Source organism: Mobula hypostoma, chromosome 1, assembly GCF_963921235.1.
Source record: "Mobula hypostoma chromosome 1, sMobHyp1.1, whole genome shotgun sequence".
Taxonomy (NCBI): Eukaryota; Metazoa; Chordata; class Chondrichthyes; order Myliobatiformes; family Myliobatidae; genus Mobula; species Mobula hypostoma.
This window is the reverse complement of record NC_086097.1, coordinates 181,553,701-181,580,916: the sequence shown is the minus strand read 5'-3', so window position 1 is coordinate 181,580,916 and position 27,216 is coordinate 181,553,701. Positions and strand designations below refer to the sequence as shown.

Below are 27,216 nucleotides of genomic sequence, written 5' to 3'. Positions count from 1 at the left end.
ATCTTATCCCCATGGTCATCCTGGATTTAATCCAGCAGAGACACCCCCACCCTCCCAAGAGTTTCATAAATGTCTTTTCTCTCTTTCCCCATCACAGGGAGAACACAAAGGATACAGAGTACAGATCCTGCTGGCAACACACAAGACACTAGAGGAACTCAGCAGGTCAGGTAGCATCCATGGAGAGAAGCAGGTAGTTGACTTCTTGGTTCAAGACGCTTCATCTGTACTGAAAGATGAAGGGGAAGGATGGAGCAAGAGCTGGCAGGGGATCAGTGATGCCAGGTGAGGAAGATTAACTGGCAGCTTTGTAACCTCTCTGATCAGCCTCCAGTTGCCCACTAACTGCTCTTCAGTGACTCAAAAACCACAGGTTCAGATCCAGCATTTTAGGGATCTACTCTTTTTGCTCATTTCTTTATACTGGCAATCTCCCCTCAATCTTACAGTCCAGATGAAGATCTCAATTGAAGTGGCGACTGTCTATTGTCCCATTGCCGCTGCCAGACCTTCTGAGTTCCTCCAGCTTGTTGTTGCAGATTCCAGCATCTGTGTTTCCATAGAGCTCCCTCTACACTGTCCTCCCTGGCCTCCCACAGAAGGTAGAGCACAGATGGGGACGGTTAGCAGTACCACAGCAGTTTACTCACCTCAAGAAACCTCTGCATCTCCAATTCATACTGTTTCTTCTTCTGAGGGAGGAACAGAAAGTAAGTCACAACTAGCTTTTACCCCAAAAATTTCCAGCCCCACCCCTCCCCCCACTACTCACAGCAAGTTAAATATTTGCACTGTACGTTGTTACAACGCAATGAAACCCAAGGCCATGACGCAACATCAATGCCTCCAGGGTAATGCCAGACCGGACTAGTGCATAAACCAAACTAGGCAGTAGCAGCTTCAAGGTCATTAATGACCATGGTGCAGTTGCCTTGGTGATCTTTGCTGATAACAGCACATATATTTAGATAATTATTCAGTTCAGTTTCATAATCTGACCTGCCAGGATCTGAGCCTGTAATTTCCCCAACAGTGGAGTGAAGAGCTAGAATTTAATTGCAGAGGCTATAAGGCTCATTGATGGAAGAATAAACAGCTCCAGCTTCACAACCTGTTCATGCACTATTCCCATTTTTCTTAGATTTGTTGCTTTTCCTTTTATCTCTACGTGGGGGGATAATTAGTACATTTGATGTTGAAATACAGAGGCTGAGTTTTATTGGATGAGGTCCTGATTAGCAATGATTTAATTTTAAAATTCTCAACCAGTAAAACCCGAAGTTCTGCTGGTCTAAGCTTGGAAAACTGGAGTTCAAACATAGCAGCAAAGACAACTGGGAAGTATACAACAGGTTTGCAGAGAATCCACTGCAGATTCACCTGGATACAGCTCAATACATTACTAATGGCAGTACATCGATTAGGCAATGCCTTGTAAGTTTTTACACACTTCTTTCAAACATACAATATATTTCTCACTCATTGAGTTAGAGTCATACAACAAGGAGACAGCACTTTGGCCAACCAGTCTATACCAACCAAGATGCCATCCAAACTAGTCCCATTTGCCAGTATTTGGCCCATAACCTTCTAAACCTTTCTTATCCATGTACCTGTCCAACTGTCTTTTGAAAGTTGTTATTGTACCTGCCTCAACCCATTCCTCTAGCAGACCATTCCACATGCATATCAGCCTCTGTGTAAAACAAAAATCAAATCGTTCCCCTTTGACCTTAAACCTATGACTCAAGTTCTTGATTCCCTAACTCCTGGCAAAAAAACAACTTTGTGACCATCAGGAAAGGGAAGGGAAGGGAAGGGAAGAGCTCAGATAGTAGAGAGCACCACTGTGGCCATCCCCCTCAGTAACTGTTTTCTCATTTTGGATGCTGTTGAGGGTGGTGACCTGACAGAGGATGACCATGGCAATTGGGTCTCTGGCACTAAGCCCGGTTCCGTGCTGCAGAAGGGATAAAAGAAGATGAGGAATACAGTCGTCATCGGGGATTCCATAGTGAAGGGAACAGACAAGAGGTTCTGTCAGCCTGACAGAAATACCTGCATAACATGCTGGAGAGGAACTCAGTAGGTCAGGCAGCATCCGTGGAAATGAACAGTCAATGTTTCGGGCTGAGACCCTTCATCAGGACTGCGGAGGGAGGGGGCAGGGGCCCTGTAAAGAAGGTGGTGGGGGTGGCTGGGAAGGAGAAGGCTGGTAGGTGCCAGGTGAAAAATCAATAAGGGGCTAAGATCAAGGGGTGGGGGAGAGGAAGCAGGGAGGGGATAGGCAGGAAAGGTGAAGAAGGAATAGGGGAAAACACAATTGGTAGTAGAAGGAGGTGGAACCATGATAGGCAACTGGAGGAGGGGGCAGAGTGAAACTGGGATGGGGGAAGGGAGGGGGAGGGAATTACTGGAAGTTGGAGAATTCAATGTTCATGCTAAGGGGCTGGAGACTACCCATAAGGTACATGAGGTATATTTTGTGTTTAGAAATACCTGCATGGTGTGTTGCCTCCCAGGTGCCAGGGTACAGGACGTCTCGGATCGGGTGCAGAGTATTCTGAAGGGAGAGGGTGAACAGCCAGAAGTCTGGGTACACGTTGGTATCAATGACATTGGTAGAAAAAGAGAGGAGGTTCTGAAGAGAGAACTCAGGGAGCAGGGTAGGAAGCCGAAAAGCAGGACCTCCAGGGTAGCAGTCTCAGGATTGCTGCCTGTGCCATGTGCTAACGAGTGCAAGAATAGCGTGATCAGGCATTATTAATGTGTGGCTGAGAGACTGGTGTAGGGGGCAGGGATTCAGGTTCCTGTATCATTGAGGCCATTTCTGTGGGAGGTACAACATGTACAAAACGGACGGGTTACCCCTAAACCCAAAGGGGTCCAATATCCTAGCAGGCAGGTTTAAGAGAGCTGTTCAAGAGGGTTTAAACTAATTTGGTAGGGGGATGGGAACTGAAGTGATGGGGCTGAGGAAGGGGAAAACAGAAATAAATCAAAGATAGCATGTAACAAAGATAATAAAAAAGACAGGCATTATCAGTCAGTGGGATGAGTTACAGGGGAATAGAGACATGGTGCAGTTAAAACAGAAAACAGCAAATACTGGATTGAATGCACACAGCACAAGAAACAAAATTGATGATCTTGAAGTTTAGCTACAGATTGGCAAGTATGGAGTTGTGGCCATCTCTGAAACCTAGCTAAAGGATGGCTGCCATTGGGAGCTGAACGTCCAAAGATATATGGTGCATCAGAAAGATAGGTTAGTAGGCAGAGGGGGTAGTGTGGCTCTGTGGAGAAGAAATAATATTAAATCATTAGAAAGGGATGTCATAGGATCAATGTGTAGAGTCTCTGTGAAGAGAGAGAATTTTTAGAATGTCTAAGGGATGGCTTTTTAGAACAGCTTGTTGTTGAGCCCACAAGGGGATCAGCTGTGCTGGATTGGGTGTTGTGCAATGATCCAGAAGTGATAAAACAGCTTAAGATTAAGGAACACTCAGGGAATAGTGATCACAATATTATTGAGTTCACTTTGAAGTTTGAGAAGGAGAAACCAAATTCCAATGTGTCAGTATTTCAGTGGAATAAAGGAAATTACAATGGCCTGAGAAGGGAACTGGCCAAAGTTAACTGGAAAGGGACACTACAGGAAGGACAGCAGAGGAGCAATGGGTGGAATTTCTGCGAAAAATGAGGGAAGTGCAAGACAGATATATTCCAAATAAGAAGAAATTTTTGAATGGAAGAAGGACACTACCGTGGCTGACAAGTGAAGTCAGAGCCAAAGTAAAAGTAAAAGAGAGGGCATATAAGGAAGCCAAAGCTAGTGGGAAGTTAGAAGATTGGGAAGCTTTAAAAAACTTGCAGAAGGAAACTAAGAAGGTCATTAGGAAGGAAAAGATGAATTATAAAAGGAAGCTGGCAATTAGTATCAAAGAAGATACTAAAATATTTTTTAAGTATATAAAGGGTAAAAGAGAGTTAAGAGTAGATATAGGACCAATAGAAAATGACGCTGGAGATATTGTTATGAGAGATGCAGAGATGGCAGAGGAACTGAATGAATACTTTGCATCAGTCTTCATAGTGGAAGACATCTGCAGTATACCGGACATTCAAGAGCATCAGGAAAGCGAAGTATGTGCAGTGAAAATTGCAACTGAGAAGGTGCTCAGGAAGCTTAATGGTGGATATATCTCCTGGACCTGATGGAATGCACCCTCGGGTTCTAAAGGAAGTAGCTGGAGAGATTGCGGAGGCATTAACAATGACCTTTCAAGAATCAATAGATTCTGGCATTGTACCGGATGAATGGAAAATTGCAAATGTTACTCCGCTATTTAAGAAGGGTGGGAGGTAGCAGAAAGAAAACTATAGATCTGTTAGTCTGACATTAGTGGTTGGAAGTTGTTGGAATCAATTATTAGGCATGAGATTATGGAGTACCTGGAGGCACATGAGAAGATAGGCCAAAGCCAGCATGGTTTCCTGAAAGGAAAATCCTTCCTGACAAACCGACTGCAATTTTTTTTTTTGAGGAAATTACAAGCAGGGTAGACAAAGGAGATGCAGTAGATGTAGTGTACTTGGATTTTCAGAAGGCCTTTGACAAGGTGCAGCACATGACGCTGCTTAGGAAGAATTACAGGGAAGTTACTAGCATGGGTGGAGCATTGGCTGATTGGGAATAAATGGATCCTATTCTGGCTGGTTGCCAGTTACCAGTGGAGTTCCACAGGAGTCGGTGTTGGGACCGTTGCGTTTTACAATGTATGTCAATGATTTGGACTGTGGATTAATGGATTTGTAGCTAAATTTGCTGAAGATAGAAAGATAGGTGGAGGAGCAGGTAGTGTTGAGAAAACAGAGAGCCTGCAGAGAGACTTGGATAATTTAGGGGAATGGGCAAAGAAGTGGAAAATGAAATACAATGTTGGAAAGTGTATGGTCATGCACTTTGGTGGGAGAAATAAACTGGCAGACTATTATTTAGATAGGGAGAAAATTCAAAATGCAGATTTGCAAAGGGACTTGGGAGTCCTTGTGCAGGATACCCTAAAGGTTAACCTCCAGGTTGAGTCGGTGGTGAAGGCGGCGAAAGCAATGTTGATATTCATTTCTAGAAGTATAGAATATAAGAGCAGGGATGTGATGTTAAGGCTCTATAAGGCACTTGTGAGACCACATTTGGAGTATTGTGTGCAGTTTTGGGCTCCTTATTTTAGAAAGGATATACTGACATTGGAGAGGGTTCAGAGAAGATTCATGAGAATGATTCCAGGAAGGGTTACTGTATGAGGAATATCTGGCAACTCTTGGGTTGTATTCCCTGGAGTTCAGGAGAATGAGGAAGGATCTCACAGAAATATTTCAAATGTTAAAAGGCCTGGACAGATTAAATATGGCAAAGTTATTTCCCATGGTGGGGGGGGGGTCTAGGACAAGAGGGCACAACTTCAGGATTGAAGGAAGTCCATTTAGAACAGAAATGCGGAGAAATTACTTTAGTCAGAGGCTGGTAAATCTGTGGAATTTGTTGCTATGAGCAGCTGTGGAGGCCAGGTTGTTGGGTGCATTTGAGGCAAAGACAGATAGGTTCTTGATTAGCCAGGGCATCAAAGGGAGTGGGGAGAAGGCAGGGGAGTGGGGATGACTGGAAGAATTGGATCAGCCAATGATTGAATCGTCTGCTCCTATACCTTATGGTCTTTTTCACTCTAACTATGCCCCCATGATTTCACAAAACACACTCTATAAGATTACTGCAAACAACAGGAATTCTGCAGATGCTGGAAATTCAGGCAACACACATCAAAGTTGCTGGTGAACGCAGCAGGCCAGGCAGCATCTCTAGGAAGAGGTACAGTCGGCGTTTCAGGCCGAGACCCTTCGTCAGGACTGACGTCGACTGTACCTCTTCCTCGAGATGCTGCCTGGCCTGCTGCGTTCACCAGCAACTTTGATGTGTGTTGCTATAAAATTACCTCTCAGTCTCCTACTTAATGCCCTTACTGATGAAGGCCAGCATGCCAACGTCACTACCCTGTCTGTGACTCCACTTTCAGGGAAACATGTATCTGAACTCCAAAGTGCTTTTGTTCTACAACACTCTCTGGGGACCGGCCAGTGTTAGTGCTGGAGGAACTGGTGCTGTGTCTCAAGCCCTGACCAGCTACCTCACCTGCTCACACCGTTTCTGGTACATGTCCTTCTCCTTTTGTGACATAACTTTCCACTGCTTGCTGCACAGCACCATACGTTCAGTGCTGGGGACATCTTTCATGTTAACCATCAGTTCTGCACAGTATAAAGAGTAGCCATTCCTGAAATTAAAAAAAAACTTTAGATCTTCAGCCTGGGGCAACAGGGATAGACGAAGGGGTACACCGGACTGACCGCAGGGCAGCAGGAACAGATCAGACCAACAGTGGGCTATTGGGAATTGCCTAGGAGAGATAGCAGGGTAATGGCAGTTGATTCAGCAGGGGAGAATGACTTGAACCTGACCAGGTTGGTTTGGGAGAAATCTTCATGCCTGAAGCACACAGAAGGAAGCCAGAGTCTTGAACTCAGGGAGATCCTTGAATGAGGAGGCACAAGGGACCAGTCATTTAAAATTATGATATGTAAAAAATCTCTTCTTGCAGAGAGTGTGAATCTTTGGATTTCTCCATCCCAGAGTGTTTTGCAGGCCACATCATTACAGGTAAGATGGTGGCGCACTCAGATGCAGTGGTTTCTATGGGGCCAACCAAAGGTGTTACTGTCCTTTTAAAAAGTATTTTTAACGATTGCAAAACCCTGCTGGACACTAAAACTATCGCAGAACCACCCCATCAAGTTGCTCATTGGAAGAGAAACTGAAGGAACTGAATTTGGTGCGGATCGTGCTGCTGCCTGCGTTAGACGTGTCAGTGTGCGAAGGCAGCATACAGACTAACAGCGAGTGATCATCTTAGTCTCTTACCTTGTGATCGCGAGACCGCGTTGGATATTGTCAATGTGGAAGGCTGCAAGTCCAATTCACTGCTTTATTGGCGGGCGATGGGGACCTGTGTGGCCTCAGTCAGAGCAAGGACTAGGCCTCAAGCGACGGAGTTGCCTATTTATGCTGCCCAGAAGAGAGGTGTTGGAGTTGGTGTGCTCCACCGGGGTATGGGGGGGTGGTGTGGTGTGGTGTGGTGTGGTGTGGCGTCCATGCTGGAGTCAGTTGGCCCCCCGTGTTCGCTCGACAGAAGATAAGCCACATTGTGTTTGACTGCAGTCTGCCACGACATTCATGGACTATGGGTCTTGGACGATTCTTTTTTGTGTGACTGTATTTTATTGTTATTTTAAATGTGCCTTGTGCTGTGTATGACTGTTCGAACTGTGTTTTGCACCTTTGCCCCGGATTAACACTGTTTCATTTGGCTAATGTGAGAATTAAACTTAAACTTGAAGGTAGTTAAACTGGAGGCAGATATATTTTGCTTTTGTTTCGGTGTGTGCCTGCGTGCGTGCGAGTCTATGCATGTGCGTACATGCGTGTGCGTGCATCCGTGATGATGTCTTTTTCATGCCTTTATAAGGCGCGGAACGAGAGAGAGAGAGAGAGAGAGAGAGAGACTGTGTGGCGCACCACTCCTCACACAGACTTTTCACAGTATTTTTCCCTTTATTTTACGAGGTCGAGTTGCGATCTCGGCACTCAGCCCAGTATGGATGGAAAGCGTACTCGGGAGCGGACCCAACTGGTTTCGAACCTGGGAACCTCCACTCCCGGGTCCAGTGCCCATGTCATTGTGCCACCAGCCGGCCCACAGCAGATATATTTTTGAAAGATTAGGGAAGTGTGCTATGGGGTTCTTTGAAGAACAGGAATGGAGGCAACAAAAATATTGAATGAGGGGCTGAATGGCCTGCTCCCATTTTCTTGTGTAATGTTTGGTCCATTATGTCAATTTTGGCATCCAGTGAAGTAATCCCAACAGTCCCACTGCCCCTCTACTGACTTCCCTGCACCATATCTCTCTCACACATGCTCAACAATGCCCCCTTGATTTATTTTTGCCAATAACACACACAAAGAGGTTATTGATGATTAGATTAGATTAGATTAGATATCAATAAACTTGCAAGATTTACGATTCAAATTTAGGCAGCTGTAGCCAGGATCATAGTTTACACTTGTCACAGGATACACAACTTAAGTTTCTGAAGATTGAGTGTTGATTGTTAAACTCAAGTGTTGGAGATGGTGACTGGGTGGTGTAGAGGGAGCTTTATTCTGCATTCAGTGACAGCAGCAACTGTGCAGGTGGTTCTGACATTGGCCTATGCTGGCCAACTGTCTCAGTAATTCAGGTTAGAGTAGAAATTGACAAAACTATTCCCCAGAGCCATCTACTACCTCCTTTTAGAGGTGGGGATTGAGCAGGGCAGGACCTGGCTTACACACACACAAACACATTCATACAATTACAGAAGAAATCTCAGAAGCAGAAGCAGACAGCTCAGCCCTTAAGCCTGCTCCTCCATTTAACGTTGTTTCTTGGCAGTGCTGCCTGCAACAGTCAAACTGCAGAACGCCTCTATCAGGGTTGGTCAGAAACACGGCCTCGGAAAAGACTGGTGTCCCAGGGAAGGGTGGACAGGGACCCTCTCAATGTCACCACCCATCCACTGCACACTCACGGTGGTGGCTTCGTCGGCCGTCCATCAAATTTATCCTTCAACTGTCGCTCAGCTTTGGTGAGAACAGACTTGGTGGGTTCCTCGAAGGTGAGATCAGGGTGAGCCTCAATGTAAGCCCTCATTGCAGCCTGCAAAATGACAGCAAAAGATATCACAGACGACACTTGAAATCCTCTGCTCTTTTCACAACCCAGCATCACCCAAAGTGCATTCAGCCAATACTGTAATTAGGTAACCTGATATTGAAATTATGCACACCAAGATCCCACACTGATAATGACTGGATGATCAGTTTTAGATTCCACTGTTAAATCTCAAACTTCTGTCAGTCATGCTGAAAGATTACAGGCCAGAATGCTTCTCTTTGCCCAAGCTGTTAAGCAACTCTAGCATTTCCTGGTTTTAATATGACCTGCCTTTGCCAAGGGTAAACGTATGTCAGGATTTTGTGACATCTCCACTGCTCTTATTCAAATGATCTTCTGTGACCTTTATATCTACTGGAGAGTGAAGTGGGACACTGGTTTTTTTACTTAAACTGAATGATTGACCGTAGTTATAATGGGTGACTTCAATCTACATGTAGATTGGGTGAACCAACTTGGTGAAGGTGCTGAGGAAGAGGATTTCTTGGAATGTATGCGGGATGGTTTTTTGAACCAACATGTCGAGGAACCAACTAGAGAGCAGGCTATTCTAGACTGGGTTTTGAGCAATGAAGAAGGGTTAATTAGCAATCTTGTCGTGAGAGGCCCCTTGGGTAAGAGTGACCATAATATGGTGGAATTCTTCATTAATATGGAGAGTGAGATAGTTAATTCAGAAACAAAGGTTCTGAACTTAAAGAGGGGTAACTTTGAAAGTATGAGACGTGAATTAGCTAAGATAGACTGGCAAATGACACTTAAAGGATTGACGGTGGATATGCAATGGCAAGCATTTAAAGATTGCATGGATGAACTACAACAATTGTTCATCCTAGTTTGGCAAAAGAATAAATCAAGGAAGGTAGTGCACCCGTGGCTGACAAGAGAAATTAGGGATAGTATCAATTCCAAAGAAGAAGCATACAAATTAGCCAGAAAAAGTGGCTCACCTGAGGACTGGGAGAAATTCAGAGTTCAGCAGAGGAGGACAAAGGCCTTAATTAGGAAGGGGGAAAAAAGATTATGAGAGAAAACTGGCAGGGAACATAAAAACTGACTGTGAAAGCTTTTATAGATATGTAAAAAGGAAAAGACTGGTAAAGACAAATGTAGGTCCCCTACAGACAGAAACAGGTGAATTGATTATGGGGAGCAAGGACATGGCAGACTAATTGAATAATTACTTTGGTTCTGTCTTCACTAAGGAGGACATAAATAATCTTCCAGAAATAGTAGGGGACAGAGGGTCCAGTGAGATGGAGGAACTGAGCGAAATACATGTTAGTAGGGAAGTGGTGTTAGGTAAATTGAAGGGATTAAAGGCAGATAAATCCCCAGGGCCAGATGGTCTGCATCCCACAGTGCTTAAGGAAGTAGCCCAAGAAATAGTGGATGCATTAGAGATAATTTTTCAAAACTCGTTAGATTCTGGACTAGTTCCTGAAGATTGGAGGGCGGCTAATGTAACCCCACTTTTTAAAAAAGGAGGGAGAGAGAAACCGGGGAATTATAGACCGGTTAGCCTAATGTCAGTGGTGGGGAAACTGCTGGAGTCAGTTATCAAAGATGTGATAACAGCGCATTTGGAAAGCGGTGAAATCATCGGACAAAGTCAGCATGGATTTGTGAAAGGAAAATCATGTCTGACGAATCTCATAGAATTTTTTGAGGATGTAACTAGTAGAGTGGATAGGGGAGAACCAGTGGATGTGGTATATTTGGATTTTCAAAAGGCTTTTGACAAGGTCCCACACAGGAGATTAGTGTGCAAACTTAAAGCACACGGTATTGATGTGGATAGAGAATTGGTTAGCAGACAGAAAGCAAAGAGTGGGAATAAACAGGACCTTTTCAGAATGGCAGGCAGTGACTAGTGGGGTACCGCAAGGCTCAGTGCTGGGACCCCAGTTGTTTACAATATATATTAATGACTTGGATGAGGGAATTAAATGCAGCATCTCCAAGTTTGTGGATGACACGAAGCTGGGCGGCAGTGTTAGCTGTGAGGAGGATGCTAAGAGGATGCAGGGTGACTTGGATAGGTTGGGTGAGTGGGCAAATTCATGGCAGATGCAATTTAATGTGGATAAATGTGAAGTTATCCATTTTGGTGGCAAAAATAGGAAAACAGATTATTATCTGAATGGTGGCCGATTAGGAAAAGGGGAGGTGCAACGAGACCTGGGTGTCATCGTACACCAGTCATTGAAAGTGGGCATGCAGGTACAGCAGGCGGTGAAAAAGGCGAATGGTATGCTGGCATTTATAGTAAGAGGATTCGCGTACAGGAGCAGGGAAGTACTACTGCAGTTGTACAAGGCCTTGGTGAGACCACACCTGGAGTATTGTGTGCAGTTTTGGTCCCCTAATCTGAGGAAAGACATCCTTGCCATACAGGGAGTACAAAGAAGGTTCACCAGATTGATTCCTGGGATGGCAGGACTTTCATATGAAGAAAGACTGGATGAACTAGGCTTGTACTCATTGGAATTTAGAAGATTGAGGGGGGATCTGATTGAAACGTATAAAATTCTAAAGGGATTGGACAGGCTAGATGCAGGAAGATTGTTCCCGATGTTGGGGAAGTCCAGAATGAGGGGTCACAGTTTGAGAATAATGGGGAAGCCTTTTAGGACTGAGATTAGGAAAAACTTCTTCACACAGAGCGTGGTGAATCTGTGGAATTCTCTGCCACAGGAAACAGTTGAGGCCAGTTCATTGGCTATATTTAAGAGGGAGTTAGATATGGCCCTTGTGGCTAGGGGGATCAGGGGGTATGGAGGGAAGGCTGGTGCAGGGTTCTGAGTTGGATGATCAGCCATGATCATAATAAATGGCGGTGCAGGCTCGAAGGGCCGAATGGCCTACTCCTGCACCTATTTTCTATGTTTCTATGTTTCATAACAATACGGCCCTCCCACAGTACCAGTCCTCCCTTGGCACCATTGTCTGTTTTTGGTGTGGTCACCACCCATTGCTTGCCTCGTATTCTTTCTGCAACTCCAGGGCTTTACTGATCCACTTGAGACGTTTCTTGTCGGCCAGCTGAGACCACTGCCTGCGCAAGGCGTCCTTCAGCTCCTTTGGACTTACCTGCAGATGGAAACAAACAGTCCATTCATTGTAAATTCTCACACACGTGATCTAGGAGTCTTCCGCAGAGTCATCAAATAATGGGAATTAAAATCCTGCCCCATGTTGGCTTAAAGGGAATTCTCTTCATGGCCTGTAGGCCAAATCTTTTCATGTCTTTGTCGTAGCATTATGTACATCTACTGCGGTTTTCTCCTACACCACCTCACTTTGGAGAAAACATTTCCCCAGCTTTATGTCCCCGCTGCCCCCCCCCATCATTGAAAACAACACCAAGGAAGTAGCTCAAGCCCAGTTTTCACTTCTCAGTCTCACATAATTGTAAACAATCTCCTCTATTCCAGGAGAGCAATCCAGGCCAAGCAGTCTCCCTCGTGGCTAATATTCTTCACATTTGGCAACATCCAGACATTTTCCCAGGGTAGAAATGGTTAATACAAGGGGGCACCGTTTCAAGGCGATTGGATGAATGTACAGGGAGGATGTCAGAGGTAGTTTTTTAAAAAATATAAAACATAGGGTAGTTGGCCCATGGAATGTGGCACATGGATAAAAGAAAAATGTAAGGCTATGTGGGAGGGAAAGATTAGATTGATTTTAGAGTAGATTAAAAGGTCAGCACAACATCATGCGCCGAAGGGCTTGTACTACTCTATGTTCTCCTTGCACCTTTTCCTGCACTATTACATCTTTCTTGCAATATTCTGACCAGAAATATACTGATTTTCCCTGCATCTTCAATGCCCTTCTCCACTGAGCCTCTCCAAAACACCACCCTATCACATGCATTCCCTTTCCTCTTAACCCATCCACCACACATGCCCCCATCACTGTTACCTCTAGCTCTTCCAGTTTGAAAGAAACATCACTAATCCAGAGCATTGCCTGAGCCGGGAGAGGGTTACAGTGAGAACAACGGAGGGGAAGAAAGGAAAGATAAAGAGAGAGACCAGGAAGTGGCTTAGATAGGGAGAAGTTTGCCAGGAATGGAAGGTGAAGGAAATAGGCAAGAATAAGCAAGGTGAGGGGCGTGGGGGTGGATGGGAATGAATGCAAAAGGATCAGTTGAGATAACCAATTTCTCTGACCATGGTTGGAATCATAGGGGTTATGACTTCATATCATGCAAGACAGGCCTGCATGAAAAGTGCCAGACTGTGAAGCAGTTCCAATTGGGTTAACACTGCCTACACACACCACTCCAATCCAATTCAACAGGGTTTCCATCCAGGGCCCAAAATACCACTAAAGGGAAACATATAAATGTGACCATGAAGCCACTTTCCAAGGACATTTCTGTTTAGGCCACAATCCCAACCCATTGACCATCTTTACCTCAGGATGGACTTTAAGGAAAGCCTTCTTCTCATGATTATACCACAGCTGCTGTGGCGTTTTTGGCTTTTCTGGAATATCTGACTTTTTGCGTTCAGCAAGAAGATCAGGGTGTTCATCTCTGGAAATAAAGAGCAGTTATTAAATTCAGAGCCAGCACCAAAACAGAGCATGGAACCGTATAGGAGCAGGCTCTTCGGCCCACAATAATTAAACTAATCCCTTCTGTCCATATTCGTCCACTCTTTGCACATACATGCGCCAATCTCAGAGCCCCTTAAATGCCTCTGTCATATCCATCTCCAGTACCACCCCTGGCAGTGCATTTCAGGCACCTACCATTGTGTAAAAAAACGTAACCCACAGATTTCCTTTGAACTTGTACCCGCTCACCCTAAATGCATACCTTTTAGCATTAGGCATTTCAACACGAGTAAAATTATACTGATTATCCATGCCTCTCCTAATCTTATCAACCTCTATCACGTCTCCTCTCAGCCTCTGCCACTCCAGAGAAAGCAACCCAAGTTTGTCCAACCTCTCCTTTTAGTACATGCTCGCTAATGCAACCAACATCCTGATAAACCTCTTCAGGACTCCCTGCAAAGCTCCATATCTTTGCTATGATGGGGTGACCAGAAATGATTGCAATACTCCAGTTGGGGCATAACGAGAGTTATACAAGGCTGCAACAAAGCATCCCAACTCAAACTGAGTGGCTGAACTAATAAAGGCACGCATACCATATGCCTTCTCTACCACCGTATCAACCTGTGTAGCCACTTTCAAGGAGATATGGACTCTGTACATCAACACTGTTTGAAGACCTTGCTGTGAACAGTGTCATGCCCCTTTACAATTAATCTCCCAAAGTGCAGTACCTAACATCAGACTGGTTGGGAGAGATTTTTTTAAAATATTCCTCCAAGAGGTTTTGGGGTCAAGCTCTAGACAGAAAGCTGAAATCAGACAGGTTCACTGAAGAACAAGAAAGAACTCATATGGTGGGGAGGGGGGGGTTAATAGGGGCTAAAAATTACCTTTGCAGAGTAGGATTAAAGAGAATACCAAGGCTTTTTATACATTAAAACAAGAGCGCTAGGACCAATGAACTACAAAGGAGGGAGTATATACTTGGAAGCTAAAGAAGTAAGCAAGGTACTAAATGAGTTTTTTTTGCACTGTTAGTTACTAAAGAGAAGGATACTAAAGAGATCAGGGACTGGTATAATGATATTTTCTGACATGTTTGTTATCAAAGAGGTGCTGTTGGGTCTCTTGAAGAACATTAGGATGAATAAGTCCACAAGATCTGATGGGGTAGAACACTGGTTATTGAGAAAGACAAGAGAGGGAATTGCTGGTGCCTTGACAGAGATCTTTGAACACTCTTCTGCCAAAGGAGAGAGCATAGAGGACTGGATAGGAAAGAATTTTGTAGATCCAATGCAAGAGGAAAGAACAAAGTAAACAGCAGGGCCCTTCGGAGCATTGTAGTAAGGATGCGGAGGCTTTGGAAAGCATCTACAGGAGGCTAATCAGAATACTGACTGGATTACAGAGTGTTACGTACCCCGTAACAGGTTAAAGAACCAGCAGAAATGGAAAGCACCTTGGAGTCTGGTATTGCTATTTACTACAGCTCGTTTATTAGTAACTATGCAATACAGTAATATAAATTTAGATATATCAAACAGGTTAGGAAAGATTATATACAAGTGTGGAAATATATAAAAGCCAACCTTCTTCAAGCTTAGGAGGTAAATGGATACAGTCATACGATGATGGGTAAAGTTCAGTTCGGATTATTGAGTTGGGTAGTGTTGGAGGGAGTGGGGGGGGAGGAGAGGGGTTGATTTAGTTCTTCAGGTAAGTTGATGCCACTGATTCTTCGTTGTCCTCTGAAATCCTTTGGAAGTCACCAAATGTGACCACAAGGGGACAGTCTTCTGTAGTGGAGTTATCAACCCAGGCTAGGGTTGGAAACACTAACAACTTCTTACCCGTCACCCTTTTCTCACACTGCGAGAGCCACTGATCGACTCTCCTGATCGATCCTCCAGAAACCCGCTTTTCTGCAGGTATACAACAAAGCTTATCCAGTGTCCAAAACCATGTGTGTGTCTAACAACCAGCTGACCTTGGATTTATCTCTGCATGCTGAACACCAGCTGTCCATCACGTAGCTCCTCCCTTCTCTCTGTAGGAACTCAGAAGCTGGCAGTGTCCTTGCAGAAATCCCAAACAGACTGTGAGCAGTCTTCGCCCCTCTCTCTCTCGGTAACAAGCTGTTTGTGCTGTACAGCTGCACCTTCTCTCTCTTTTTAAAGGCACAGTCCATAAAGGATAATTCAGGATCACATCACAAGAGTATTAGCTATAAGAATCAGCAGGACAAACGTGGTCTGTTTTCTCTGGAGTGTCGGAAGCTGAGAGGCAACCTGACAGAAATCTATAAAATTATGAGAGTCATAGGTAGGTGGAGTCTTTTTCCCCAACATGAAAAAGTCAAGTTCTTGACTAGAGAGTATAGATACAAGATGAGAGGGAGAAAGTACAAAGGAAATTTGCAATGCAGTTTTTCCATATAGGGAGAGTGGTTGGTGCCCAGAATGTTCTGCCACAAGATAATGATGGAAGTAGTTGAAATAGCAACAATTAAGAAGCATTTAGACAGGCTTATGAAAAGGCAGGGAATGGAGGGGTATAAGCCATGTATAGGCAGATGGGATTCATTTAAATTGCCATGCATGACACACCCATCGGCTGAAGGTCCTGCTCTATACTGCATGACACACCCATAGGCTGAAGGTCCTGCTCTATACTGACTAAAGTTAAAAGGTCCCACACCACTGGGATAGGGTCACACACACACACACACACACGACACGAGAACATAAAAACTAAGAGTCACCTGGCCTGTCAAGTCTACTCTGCCATTCAATAAGATGATGGCTGAATGGCTGATCTGGCCATGGACTCAGCTCCATCTACCTGCCTTGTTCACATAGTGCTTAATTCTCTTGCCATCTATCTATGCAAAGATCTATCCATCTTAAATATATTTAATAAAGTAGCCCTTACTGCTTCCCCAAGCAGAGAATTTCACTGATTCACCACTCTCTGGGAAAAGCATTGTAAGATCCCCTCTCATTCTTCTGAATTTCAATGAGTACCGTCCCAGGAAACTCAATCACTCCTCACAGGCTAACCTCTTCATCTTCCGAAACAACCTGGTGAATCTCCTGTGCACTGTCTCCAGGGCCAGTATGTTTTTTCCCAAGTAAAGAGACCAGAGCAATACACAGGACTCCAGGTTTGGCCTCATCAGTAACCCGTACAGTTGCAGCATAACCCGTTCCACCAACCTTTTCCCAATTCATGCACAATAACTCCCAAGTTTCTTTGTATAGCAGCATGCCGCAATCTTTCACCATTTCACACATTTATCAAATAGGACTTGCCCTTCCTGAATCCATCTGTGCCTGCCTGATGGAACCACTTTGTCAAAGTTTGCAGATGATATGAAGATAGGTGGAGGGGCAGGTAGTTTTGAGGAAGAGAGAAGCTACAGAAGGACTTAAGACAGATTAGGAGAATGGGCAAAGAAGTGGCAGATGGAATACAGTGCTGGAAAATGTATCATGCACTTTGGTAGAAGAAATGAAAGGGTTAACTATTTTCTAAATGGAGAGAAAATACAAAAATCTAAGGTGGAAAGGGACTTGGGAGTCCTTGTGCATGATTCTCTACAGGTTAATTTGCAGGTTGAGTCTATGGTGAGGAAGGCAAGTGCAATGTTAGCATTCATTTCAAAAGGACTAGAATATAAAAGGAAGGATGTAATGTTGAAACTTTATAAAGCACTGGTGAGGCCTCACTTGGAATATTGTGAGCAGTTTTGGGCCCCTTATCTTAGAGAGGATGTGCTGAAACTGGACAGGGTTCAAAGGAGGTTTATGAAAATGATTCCAGGATTGAATGGCTTTCATATGAAGAGGATCTGATGGCTCCGAGCCTGTATTCACTAGGATTCAGAAAAATGAGGGGTGACCTTATTGAAACCTATCAAATGGTGAAAGGCCCGGATAGAGTGGATATGGAGAGGATGTTCGAATGGTGAGGGAGTCTAAGACCAGAGGACACAGCGTCAGAATAGAGGGTTGTCCTTTTAGAATGGAGATGGGGAGGAATTTCTTTAGCCAGACAGTGGTGAATCTGCAGAATTCTTTGCACAGGCAACTGTGGAGGCCAAGTCTTTATGTATATTTAAGGCACAGGTTGATAGATTCTTGATTGGTCAGGACATGAAGGGATACGGGGGAAGGCAGGAGACTGGGTCCCGAGAGAAAAACTGAATCAGCCATGATGAAATGGTGGAGTAGACTCGATGGGCCAACTGGCCTAATTCTGCTCCTATATCTTATAGTCTTATGCCTCGCTATTTCTTCCTTAAAGATAGCTTCAAGCATTTTCCCAACTACAGGTATTAAGCTAACTGGCCTATAGTTACCAGACCTTTGCCTACACCCATCTTCCATTCAGCCAGGACCTGCCCAATGTCCTGTAAGATGTGTCCTCCACAAAACAATCATTCAAAGCTTTGGCAATTTCTGTATTACCAAAAATTAATTCCTCTTCTCACCTTTCAAGATACCTATGTCCACTTTAGCTATCTAAAGTCTTCCCAATTTTCTAGCTTGCCACTACTCTTGGTAACTTTGTATCCATGAACTTTTAGTTTGATGCCTTTATTTCCTTAGATTCCCAAGCTGGCTCTCCCCACCCTTGACAACAGCTGTTTCATTCTTACATATATTAGATATTTGTTGGTTTATTGTCTGTTATTATTTGGTGACCTATAAATCAACTCCCACCAACGATTTTTTTCCCTTTACTATTCCTTAATCTCCGCCAAGATGGATTAAACATTCTGCTTAGATCATCTCTCATTATCCCCTTGATCTCAGCCTTAATGAAGAGCACTACTCCACTTCCCTTACCTTCTTGCATATCCTTCTGTATTACTTGATCCCCTTGGATGTTTAATCCCCAATCATCTCTAACCTGCAAGCACGTTTCTTTAATGACCACTAAATCATACCCCTTTATACTGATTTGTGTCACAAGTTCACTGACCTTGTTTTGAATACTAAGGGCATTCAGATAAAATGCTCTTATACTCAGAGTCATATTGGAATCTAGAAATCTTTACATCTTCTAGCATTTGACTTTTCTGTACTCCAATCTTACTTTTTTCTAAATTTTGCTCTGGTCTCTGCATTATTTCTCTGTTTCTCTGTATGGATTCCCATCCCTCACCCCCTAGGACATTGATCCTGGTCCTGGCCAGGTGTAGACCATCCAGTTTATGCTGGTTCAACCTCTCCCAGAACCGGTTCCAATGCCCCAGGGATCTGAAACCTCTCCTCTTGCATCACTGCTCAAGCTACAAATTCATACTGACTATTCTCCTTTTCCTGCACAGACTAGCACGTGGCACAGGTAGCAATCATGAGGTCTCTACCTCTGAGGGCCCACTTTTTATACTGACAGTATCTCCTAGCCCCTAAATTCAGTTTGTAGGACCCCCTCTCGCTTTTCTCCTACATCACTGGTACCTACAGGCACCACGACAACTGGCCATTCACCCTTTCCTTTCAGAATGTCCTGCAGCTGCTGAGACAGCCCTGACCTGTGCAACTGGTTGCAGCCAAAGAAACTCCTGTCTATTCGCCTCACCATGGAATTCCTTACCACAGTAGCTCTGCCACTCTTTTTCCTGCCCTCCTGTGCAATAGAGTCATGATCCTGGCTACGTTGCCTTCCCCCGATAAGTCATCTCCCCCAGTGGTATCCAAAGCTTTGGAGGGAGGTGACTGCAGGGATCTCCTGTACTACCTTCCTGCTACTGCTCTGCGTGTTGGTCATTCACTCCCCACCCTTCCTGAGACCCTTCAGTTGCAATCTGACCAACTCATTAAACATGTTTTCCACAACATTCTCAGCTTTGCGGATGCTCCAAAGTGAACCCATGCACAATTCCAGGACTGTCACAGTCTGTCAGGAGCTGTAACTTGACACTTGCTGCACATGTAGTCACTGGGGACTCTGCGTTCCCACATTCAAGCGGAGTCTAATGACAGTCTGAGTTCACCATCTATTTGTGACAAGCTTTGAAGGAAAAGAGCTTTCCCTCACCTTACTCATAAAGGTAACACTTAAACAACCAGCAGTGCTTTGACAAGACCGGACAGGAACTCTTTGCAAAATGACCACTCCACTACTGCTACTTCTTGTAATGTTTAATGGTGGTTGGCAGAACAACATTAGGTGCATTACCGCCACCTACTGAATTGGAGTGTGGAACAGAGACAGAAAGTATAACCACTAAATCCCTCCTCCTCAAAAACTCAAAATAATATCACAAAGTTTAATACTTTTCAGAAAGTCAAATATGCACTTGTATACATTACAACGGCAGTGATATCTGAACAAACTTTCCATGCTAAATTGTGTCTGTCCCAAAGATCTCAATTTAGCAATTAGATGCTTCCTTTGCACCTCATAGGAATTGCATTCAAACAATATATGTTACACCATTTCTTGATAAGTACACTCCCTACAGATGCCAGTATCATGCATATTAATTCTGAACAGGGAATTATTCAACTTTGTATGCCCAAAAAGTAGATGTGTAAATTTACCTTCTTCTATCCTCTTATATTCATCTACCAGTTGAGTTCCCACCATCCTCTGAAATATATAAATGCTGTCCTTTCTTTTCCTTATCCCAACTTTGTTGCCACAGTGATGGAATAGACTTTTTAAATTATGGCTTTCAGCTTCCTCTTAAGCAAAGGAATCACTACATTTACTTCCTTAACTTTAAGTGACTGCTTGGCATGTCTGTCACCTTCAACTCCCCAACATGGGCAGGAACCCACATGAAATGTATACAGAGGACTAAACCCCACAGCCTCAACACATGTCCAATCTCAAGAAGAATGCTTGGCCTACGATTAGAAGTATCTGTTTTAATAAATGTCAAGACTGAGAACGAATAACAGCACAGAAGTACATAATCAAGCTGTAATTCTTCAACCCGTTCCAAGGCTAAAATGATAGCAACCATCTCAATAGGTACATTTAATGTTAGAGAAATGTATACAATATACATCCTGAAATTCATTTCTTCACAAACACCAGACGTGAATACTGATGCTTTGTCTGATAATATGTAAGAATCCATAATGTCTGCCTTGCATATATGCTGAACTTCCTGAGCTTCAAATCTCTTACTATCTCTTCTTTCAGTTAGTCCTGACGAAGGGTCTCGGCCCGAAACGTCGACTGTACCTCTTCCTAGAGATGCTGCCTGGCCTGCTGCGTTCACCAGCAACTTTGATGTGTGTTGCTTGAATTTCCAGCATCTGCAGAATTCCTCGTGTTTGTGTTCTCCAATACATTTTCTTTGCTTTTCTCACTACTTTTCTAACTATAGCTTGAGCTTATGAAATATGAATAGGAGTAGCACTGCCTAACTTTCCTACGAGCTTTACTCTGCTCCTTCTACATTCATCCATCCACTAAGGAACAACTTTCCTTGTATTCTCAATAATCTGGGAATTGATTCCTTTGCTATTGAGTTCAGTACAGAGAACAAGGTATTACTACTCAACTCGATATCCTCCAAAACCAAATGATCAGAAATCTATTTCCAAATAAGAATCATCAAATTCAACCCAGATTGCCTTTTTTAAAGTTCCATCTGGGGATAGAGTACCTTTCCCCTGAAGACTATCTATTCCCATTGTACAGATGATGAGGAAATGATCACTCCCCACTGTTGTATCTTTATACACTTCCCAGTTACACACCCTTGCTATATCCTCAGAAACCATTGTAAGATCTATAGTAGAAACATCGTTGTTAAATAGATTTATCATTGTACTCCTTCTATCATTCAAGCACACCAACCACTTTTCTTCCAGAAAATCCTTCACATTCGTGTCTCTACTACCCCATAGTAGTGAGCATTAACCCACATCACATGACGCTATTTTTTTCCATTTCCACCCACACTTTTTAATACATCAGGTGTTGACTTTTCACAAGGGTTATAAAAATTTACTATCTGTACTTTACTATTCTTTCCCCAAATTTCAACCATAATTGACTCATAAAAAATTCCAATCTCCAAAATACAATGTACTATTCCATTTTTAAGACAAAGGTAGCCACTACTCATCCAGCGCCCCTTTTCCAATTGTGTCTTATATCAACATAACCTTGTATCTTTAGACTGAAACAAGATTTCAACCAGGTTTCCTGTACACATATAACATCAGGATTATTTGGTAAGTCTTCAGTAAATTTCTTAAAACTCTTGACTACAGGTCCACAATTCCTTATCCGAAATTCTGAAATCCAAAAAGCTCCGAAAACCAGTCTTTTTCATGGAGTGTGGAGCATGTCGTAACAAGGCTTGTTTGACGCGCTAACAGCTGACATCACTCAGGTGTGACGTGGCAGCGCTAGCAGAGGCCGCCAGACGTCACTTGTGGCTCAGCGCTCGTACTGGTTACACGTGCATTTGCTCTTCGCTGATATTTTGTGTTGAAAATTACATTGACGAATTTGCCAAAATAATATCTGATGAAAACCTTAGCCCTGAACAAATCTACAATGCTGATGAAACAGCTTTGTACTGGCGCTACATTCCTAGAAAAACATTAACAACGGCTGATGAGAGAGCACCAACAGGTTTTAAAGATGCTAAGGACAGGTTAACTATTCTTGGGTGTGCCAATGCAGCAGGCACACACAAGGTGAAGTTGACAGTGACTGGAAAAAGCCATCATCCGAGATGTCTGAAAGGTGTACGCAATTTCCCTGTGCATTATTATGCAAACAAGAAAGCAAGGGTAACCCGAGGAATGTTTTCTGACTGGTTCAATAACTACTTTGTACCAGCGGCACGACCTCATTGCAGGCAAGCTGGACTGGAAGAAAACAGTAAAATTTTATCGTTCCTGCACATCCCCCCGCCAAACTTCTTGTGAAAAGTAATGTTTTCACAATTTACTTGCCCTCCAATGTGACATCTATATTACAGCCTTGTGACCAAGGAATTTTACGCTCCATGAAGAGCAAGTATAAAGACTATTTTTGAATTGTATGCTTTCTGCAGTCAACAGAGGAGTAGAAATCCAAGACTTCCTGAAAGAGTTCAATGTTAAGGATGCCACTTACGCAGTTTCTAATGGTTGGAATGATGTTGATGAAGTAACATTAACAAATGCTTGGCACAGACTTTGGCCTACAACGATGTTTGATGTAAATGAACCTACAGATCAAGACTTTGAAGGATTTCGTATCACTAATGAGAAGATGATGATATCAAACCTCGTAACTTATGCTAAAATGTTATCCAACGAAAGTGTAAGTGAGTTAGAGGAAGCTGACATCAAAGAAATGCTCAACATTGACAATGATGCACCTGTTGTGCATTCCTTGAGTGATGGGGAAATTGCTGAAATGGTGTTAAATGCAGATAAGCATGAAGACAGTAGTGATGATGATGATGATGACAGTGAACACAGGTGAAAAAATCCCCATAGACGATATGGTGAAAATGCGTGATTGGTTAATTGCTAGCCTTGAACAACGTGCCTTTATCAGTGAGCAAGAGATTATGGCAGTTTACTCAGTTAAAAAGAGATTGCTTAGGCATAATCTTATGTTAATGAGACAGATGACACTTGAAGAAGTCTTTAAAAACGCCATCTGTCGTAGTGCTGCTTCATAACTTGAGAATCCTGTTCCTGGCCCATCAGGTACCTGTAGAGTATTTAACTTTGTTTGCCAGACGTAATGCAACTCAACTAGAGGCACCTGTACGTACTTAGCTTACTTTGAACCTGAATATGTCCTAGAGTATTTACATTCTACATTTATTCCAGTAAGTCATTTACCATGTGTTTGATTCGGTTCGTTTGAAGCTGTATATTTTTATGTTTTATTGAATGTTTTTCTTGGAAATAAAATGTACTAGTGTATTTATGGTCTATAATTATCCCACTATTTCATTTATCAGTATATTACTCTATAAATAAACTGTAATAGTATTTGTAAAAGAGTGCGGATCGGGAAAACCCAGGAGTTCTCTCTCCAGCCCTCGTTGTTTGAGCATGTACAGACTTTTTTTCTTGTCATTATTCCCTAAACAATACAGTATAACAACTATTTACATAGCATTTACATTGTATTAGGTATTATAAGTAATCTAGAGATGATTTAAGGTGTACGGGAGGATGTGCGTAGGTCCGGAGCGCCCTTGGGTCCGAAAGTCCACCCGCACTGAGACAGGTTAATTATCAATTTTCTGAAATCCAAAAAATTCTGAATTCCGAAATGCAACTGGCCGCAAGGATTTCGGGTAAGGTATTGTGGACCTGAATTAGCTAACAGGCTTCTAGCATTCTATTGTAAGGTTAGAAAAACTATTAACAACTCTCCTTTGAAACCTGAACATCATTTACCTGTCCTTGTAACGCATCATTAATAATTTCTAGAGTTAAGTCTTGTATCTCTAGATATCTTTCTTTGGCTTTTAATATATTTTTTATTTTTTGTGCTGTACAATTTACCACATTTGCCATGGGTGGCGGGGTGGAGATATGTCTCTACCAAAGGAGGTGTAAGGCCCTCCTTCCTTCTGCTAAACTGCAAGTCACCCTTGGGCGAGGTGTAGCACCTGTTTAGCCTCCGATCAGCATCACATGAAGTCATGGGAGCAGGTGGTGGATGGTCGTATGAGCAGCTGGTGCATATCACAAGTCCTGGTTATGCAACCACTGACACCAGGCACCAAGAGTATTGATAATAGCTGGGGTCACCCATCTTGTAAAGATACTGCTCAGAAGGCAATGTTAAACCACTTCTGTGGAATTTACCAAGAACAATCATGGTTTTTGACCATAAATGCCCACATCATATGACATGACACATAATGATGTCATGAAAGTGACAAACTTTAGTTTATCAACAACCAGAGAATCCTTTGTTATACAAACATACACTTTATACACTGTCAAACTATCTGTATTCTGGATATTAATAGGTCCCACTGACACTGTCTTCTGTACTTATAGAACATCCTGCATAAGCAGAACAATGTTCTTCTCCACAGTTGCTACAATTTAGCCTAACGCCTTCTCTACAATTGACATAATCATGCTCTTCACCACATCTACCACACCAATACCTACCCTTACACACCACTGCTACACAACCAAACTTCTGGCAATGGAAACATCACAGAGGGAGCAGCACATAGACTCGAACCACATAACTCACATAACATAAATTAACCCTATCCAGCAACCGTTTTCCATCAAATTTAATCAACACTGATAAGCTATCTATTCTAACTCCACCACAAAACCCCTTTAAATGTTTAGTGCCTCAACTTTTCCCTCGACAAAATTGATTTTCAACTTTGTCATGGGATACATCTAGAGGCACTTCAGAGATTATTCCCCAAGGCTACAACTACTGTTGCTCAATATCATTTATTGTTGTTTAAAAAAAGGATCTAGTGCTTTCCCAGCATATACGACAAATAAACAGGGATGCAGATGGCAGAGCTCATTACCAATACTCGTACCTGGCTGGAAGCCCGAGAAAAGCTTATTCTTAGCGTTACTTTCCTTCCTCCAACAGCTTTTAACCCCAAAGCTTTCTCACATTTCTTACCATCTCTACAAAACACTAAGAGTGCCCCATCTCATAAAGGTTTTGCACCTACAATATCGCATAATGCTATTTTCAAATCCCTTGTTAATCTAATTGGATTGATATCAGAAATAGGTCCACATTCAAAACTCAGCAATACCTTAAACTCTTCACTCCTTGTTTTATTTAAACCACGTTTACTGCCTTCATCACTGGAGGACAAGCCACTACAATCCTCAATCAGCCGCTTATTTCTCCATTTCCCAGAAACCTGCCATTCACCCTCCTCCATACAACTCCCATCACCCAATACCACCTCCTGTTCGCTGCCTCCATCTTCTCTGTTGCTTCCTGCCTGAGAAAACTCCCAACAGGCTCAATTAGGCTCAGTGAACTGCCACTCTATTTGACCCTAACCACTTTTTATTGGCTGCTGTTAATTAACCAATCAACTAATGACTAACAAATAACTTGCAAATTCTTTAACCCATCAGCAAGTTCCAAGACCTCCCTCTTTAAAACTCTCACACCTCTCATTCCAAATCCCGGCTCCTATTAAATGAAACAGGTCCAACATATACTGAACCTCACTGCATGATGGGTCACACACATCATCTGATCCTCACTGGGGGACAGGTCTCACACACACACTGACTCTCACTTGGAGATGAGTCCCATATACGCATTTCCCCTTGACAATGCGATGATTGCTTGCATCATTCAGTCTAGCACCAAGGTCACTGTAGATTGGAACAGTAGGCTATTAGGCAGAGGATGTTGATAACCCTATAAAGGTACCTGAATTTGGCCATTGCCTGCCCAAAATGCCCCTTCTCCTGCTGGAAATCCTGAATGTACTTGAGCTGTGAAAAGGCACAAGAAGAGAAGCCGTGTTAGAAATCACAGGGAAAGGGACAAATTATAGACGAAGGAATCTAAAGAAAAACAAAAACACTGGAAGATGTGAGTGAGTGTTGGGGGAGGGACAGGGAAAATGAGAATGGAGGGTTTAGGGGGTTACTGGAGTAATATGGAAGACTCAAGACCATACAGAGATTGCTTATGGCAGGTCAGATGGTAAAGAGCAGGTGAATTTGACCAATAGCGAGGCAGATTTAAGGAACAAGGTGAGAGAAGGACACTAGCAGAACAATGGGAAACCTGAAGTTTGGTATTGCAGTGTTCATTCCAGAGGGTTGCAAAATTGGCAAATAGAAGATAAGATGTAATTCTGGTAGTTTATGTTGAGTCTCACAGCAAAAGTGGAGGAGGCCAACAGACAGGTCAGAATGGGAGGGATACTCTGAATTGAGGTGGAGGCCATAGGAATCTCAGGATCACCTCAGCCAGTTGAGTCCATAAAGCAATGGGTGGGGATGGAAGTGGGGATTAGAGAGTCACAAAGGCACAGGTTATGTGGAGAGAGCGAGGCAGTGGGATAGCGTGGGATTGATAGGGGACTATGGAGAGAGAGTGGGATAGTGAGTTTAATGTGGGACTGATCCAGGACAGTGAGGATAACACAAGGCAGTAGTATTAGTGTGGGACTGATACAGGATGTGGGGAGACCATGAGGTAATGAGATTATTAAGGGACTCATAATGCCATGGCTCTCTAATACCAGATCACACAGTGACTTCTCACACCTTTTTCTTCTCTGGCAACTCCTTGTATTTCTTGGAGAGGATTTTTGTCAAGTCCAGGTTACTCATTTCTGGGTGAATCTTGGCATATTTGGCTCTTTTCTCCATGAAGAATCGGAAGTATGGAGTCAGTGGCTTCTTGGGAAAATCAGGATGAGTCTGAAATAAAGATTGACATTTTAATGCACTGATGTGTTCACTGTGGACTTGTGCTCCCTTGCAATGGCTGGAAGTTCAGACAAGACTTATGAGGATATTGCCAGGATCAGTGTCTGAGTTATAGGGAGAGGTTGGCCAGGCTCCGTCTTCACTCCTTGTAATGTAAGAGCACGAGGGACGACCAATAGGAATGTTTAAAATTACGGGAGACATAGATAAAGTGGATTGAAACAGTCTTTTTCTGAGGGTGGAGTAGTCCAAAACTAGAGGCATAGATTTAGGGTGAGGGGGGATAGATTTAAAAGGGACCTAAGGGGCAACTTGTTCCGCGCAGAGGGTGGTGTGTGTATGGAAGAAGCTGCCAGAGGAAGAGGTTGAGATAGATACAATCATTTAAGATGCACTTGGATAAATAT

The 27,216-nt window shown here is 43.3% G+C and overlaps 1 protein-coding gene across 3 annotated transcripts in view; it reads right to left on the bottom strand.

Annotated features, from left to right (window-relative positions):
* The window catches only part of LOC134353164 (nucleolar transcription factor 1-like), a 125,724-nt gene that overhangs the window by 87,311 nt on the left and 11,197 nt on the right, over window positions 1-27,216 (bottom strand). For all 3 annotated transcript variants that reach the window (XM_063061165.1, XM_063061155.1, XM_063061148.1), the window contains exons 5-11: window positions 26,645-26,800; window positions 25,797-25,861; window positions 13,260-13,380; window positions 11,814-11,924; window positions 8,686-8,813; window positions 6,191-6,332; window positions 651-692 (exon numbers count right to left, since the gene is read on the bottom strand). In XM_063061165.1, coding sequence (XP_062917235.1) covers window positions 651-692; window positions 6,191-6,332; window positions 8,686-8,813; window positions 11,814-11,924; window positions 13,260-13,380; window positions 25,797-25,861; window positions 26,645-26,800 — 765 coding nt within the window. The remainder of the gene's footprint in view (window positions 1-650; window positions 693-6,190; window positions 6,333-8,685; window positions 8,814-11,813; window positions 11,925-13,259; window positions 13,381-25,796; window positions 25,862-26,644; window positions 26,801-27,216) is intronic.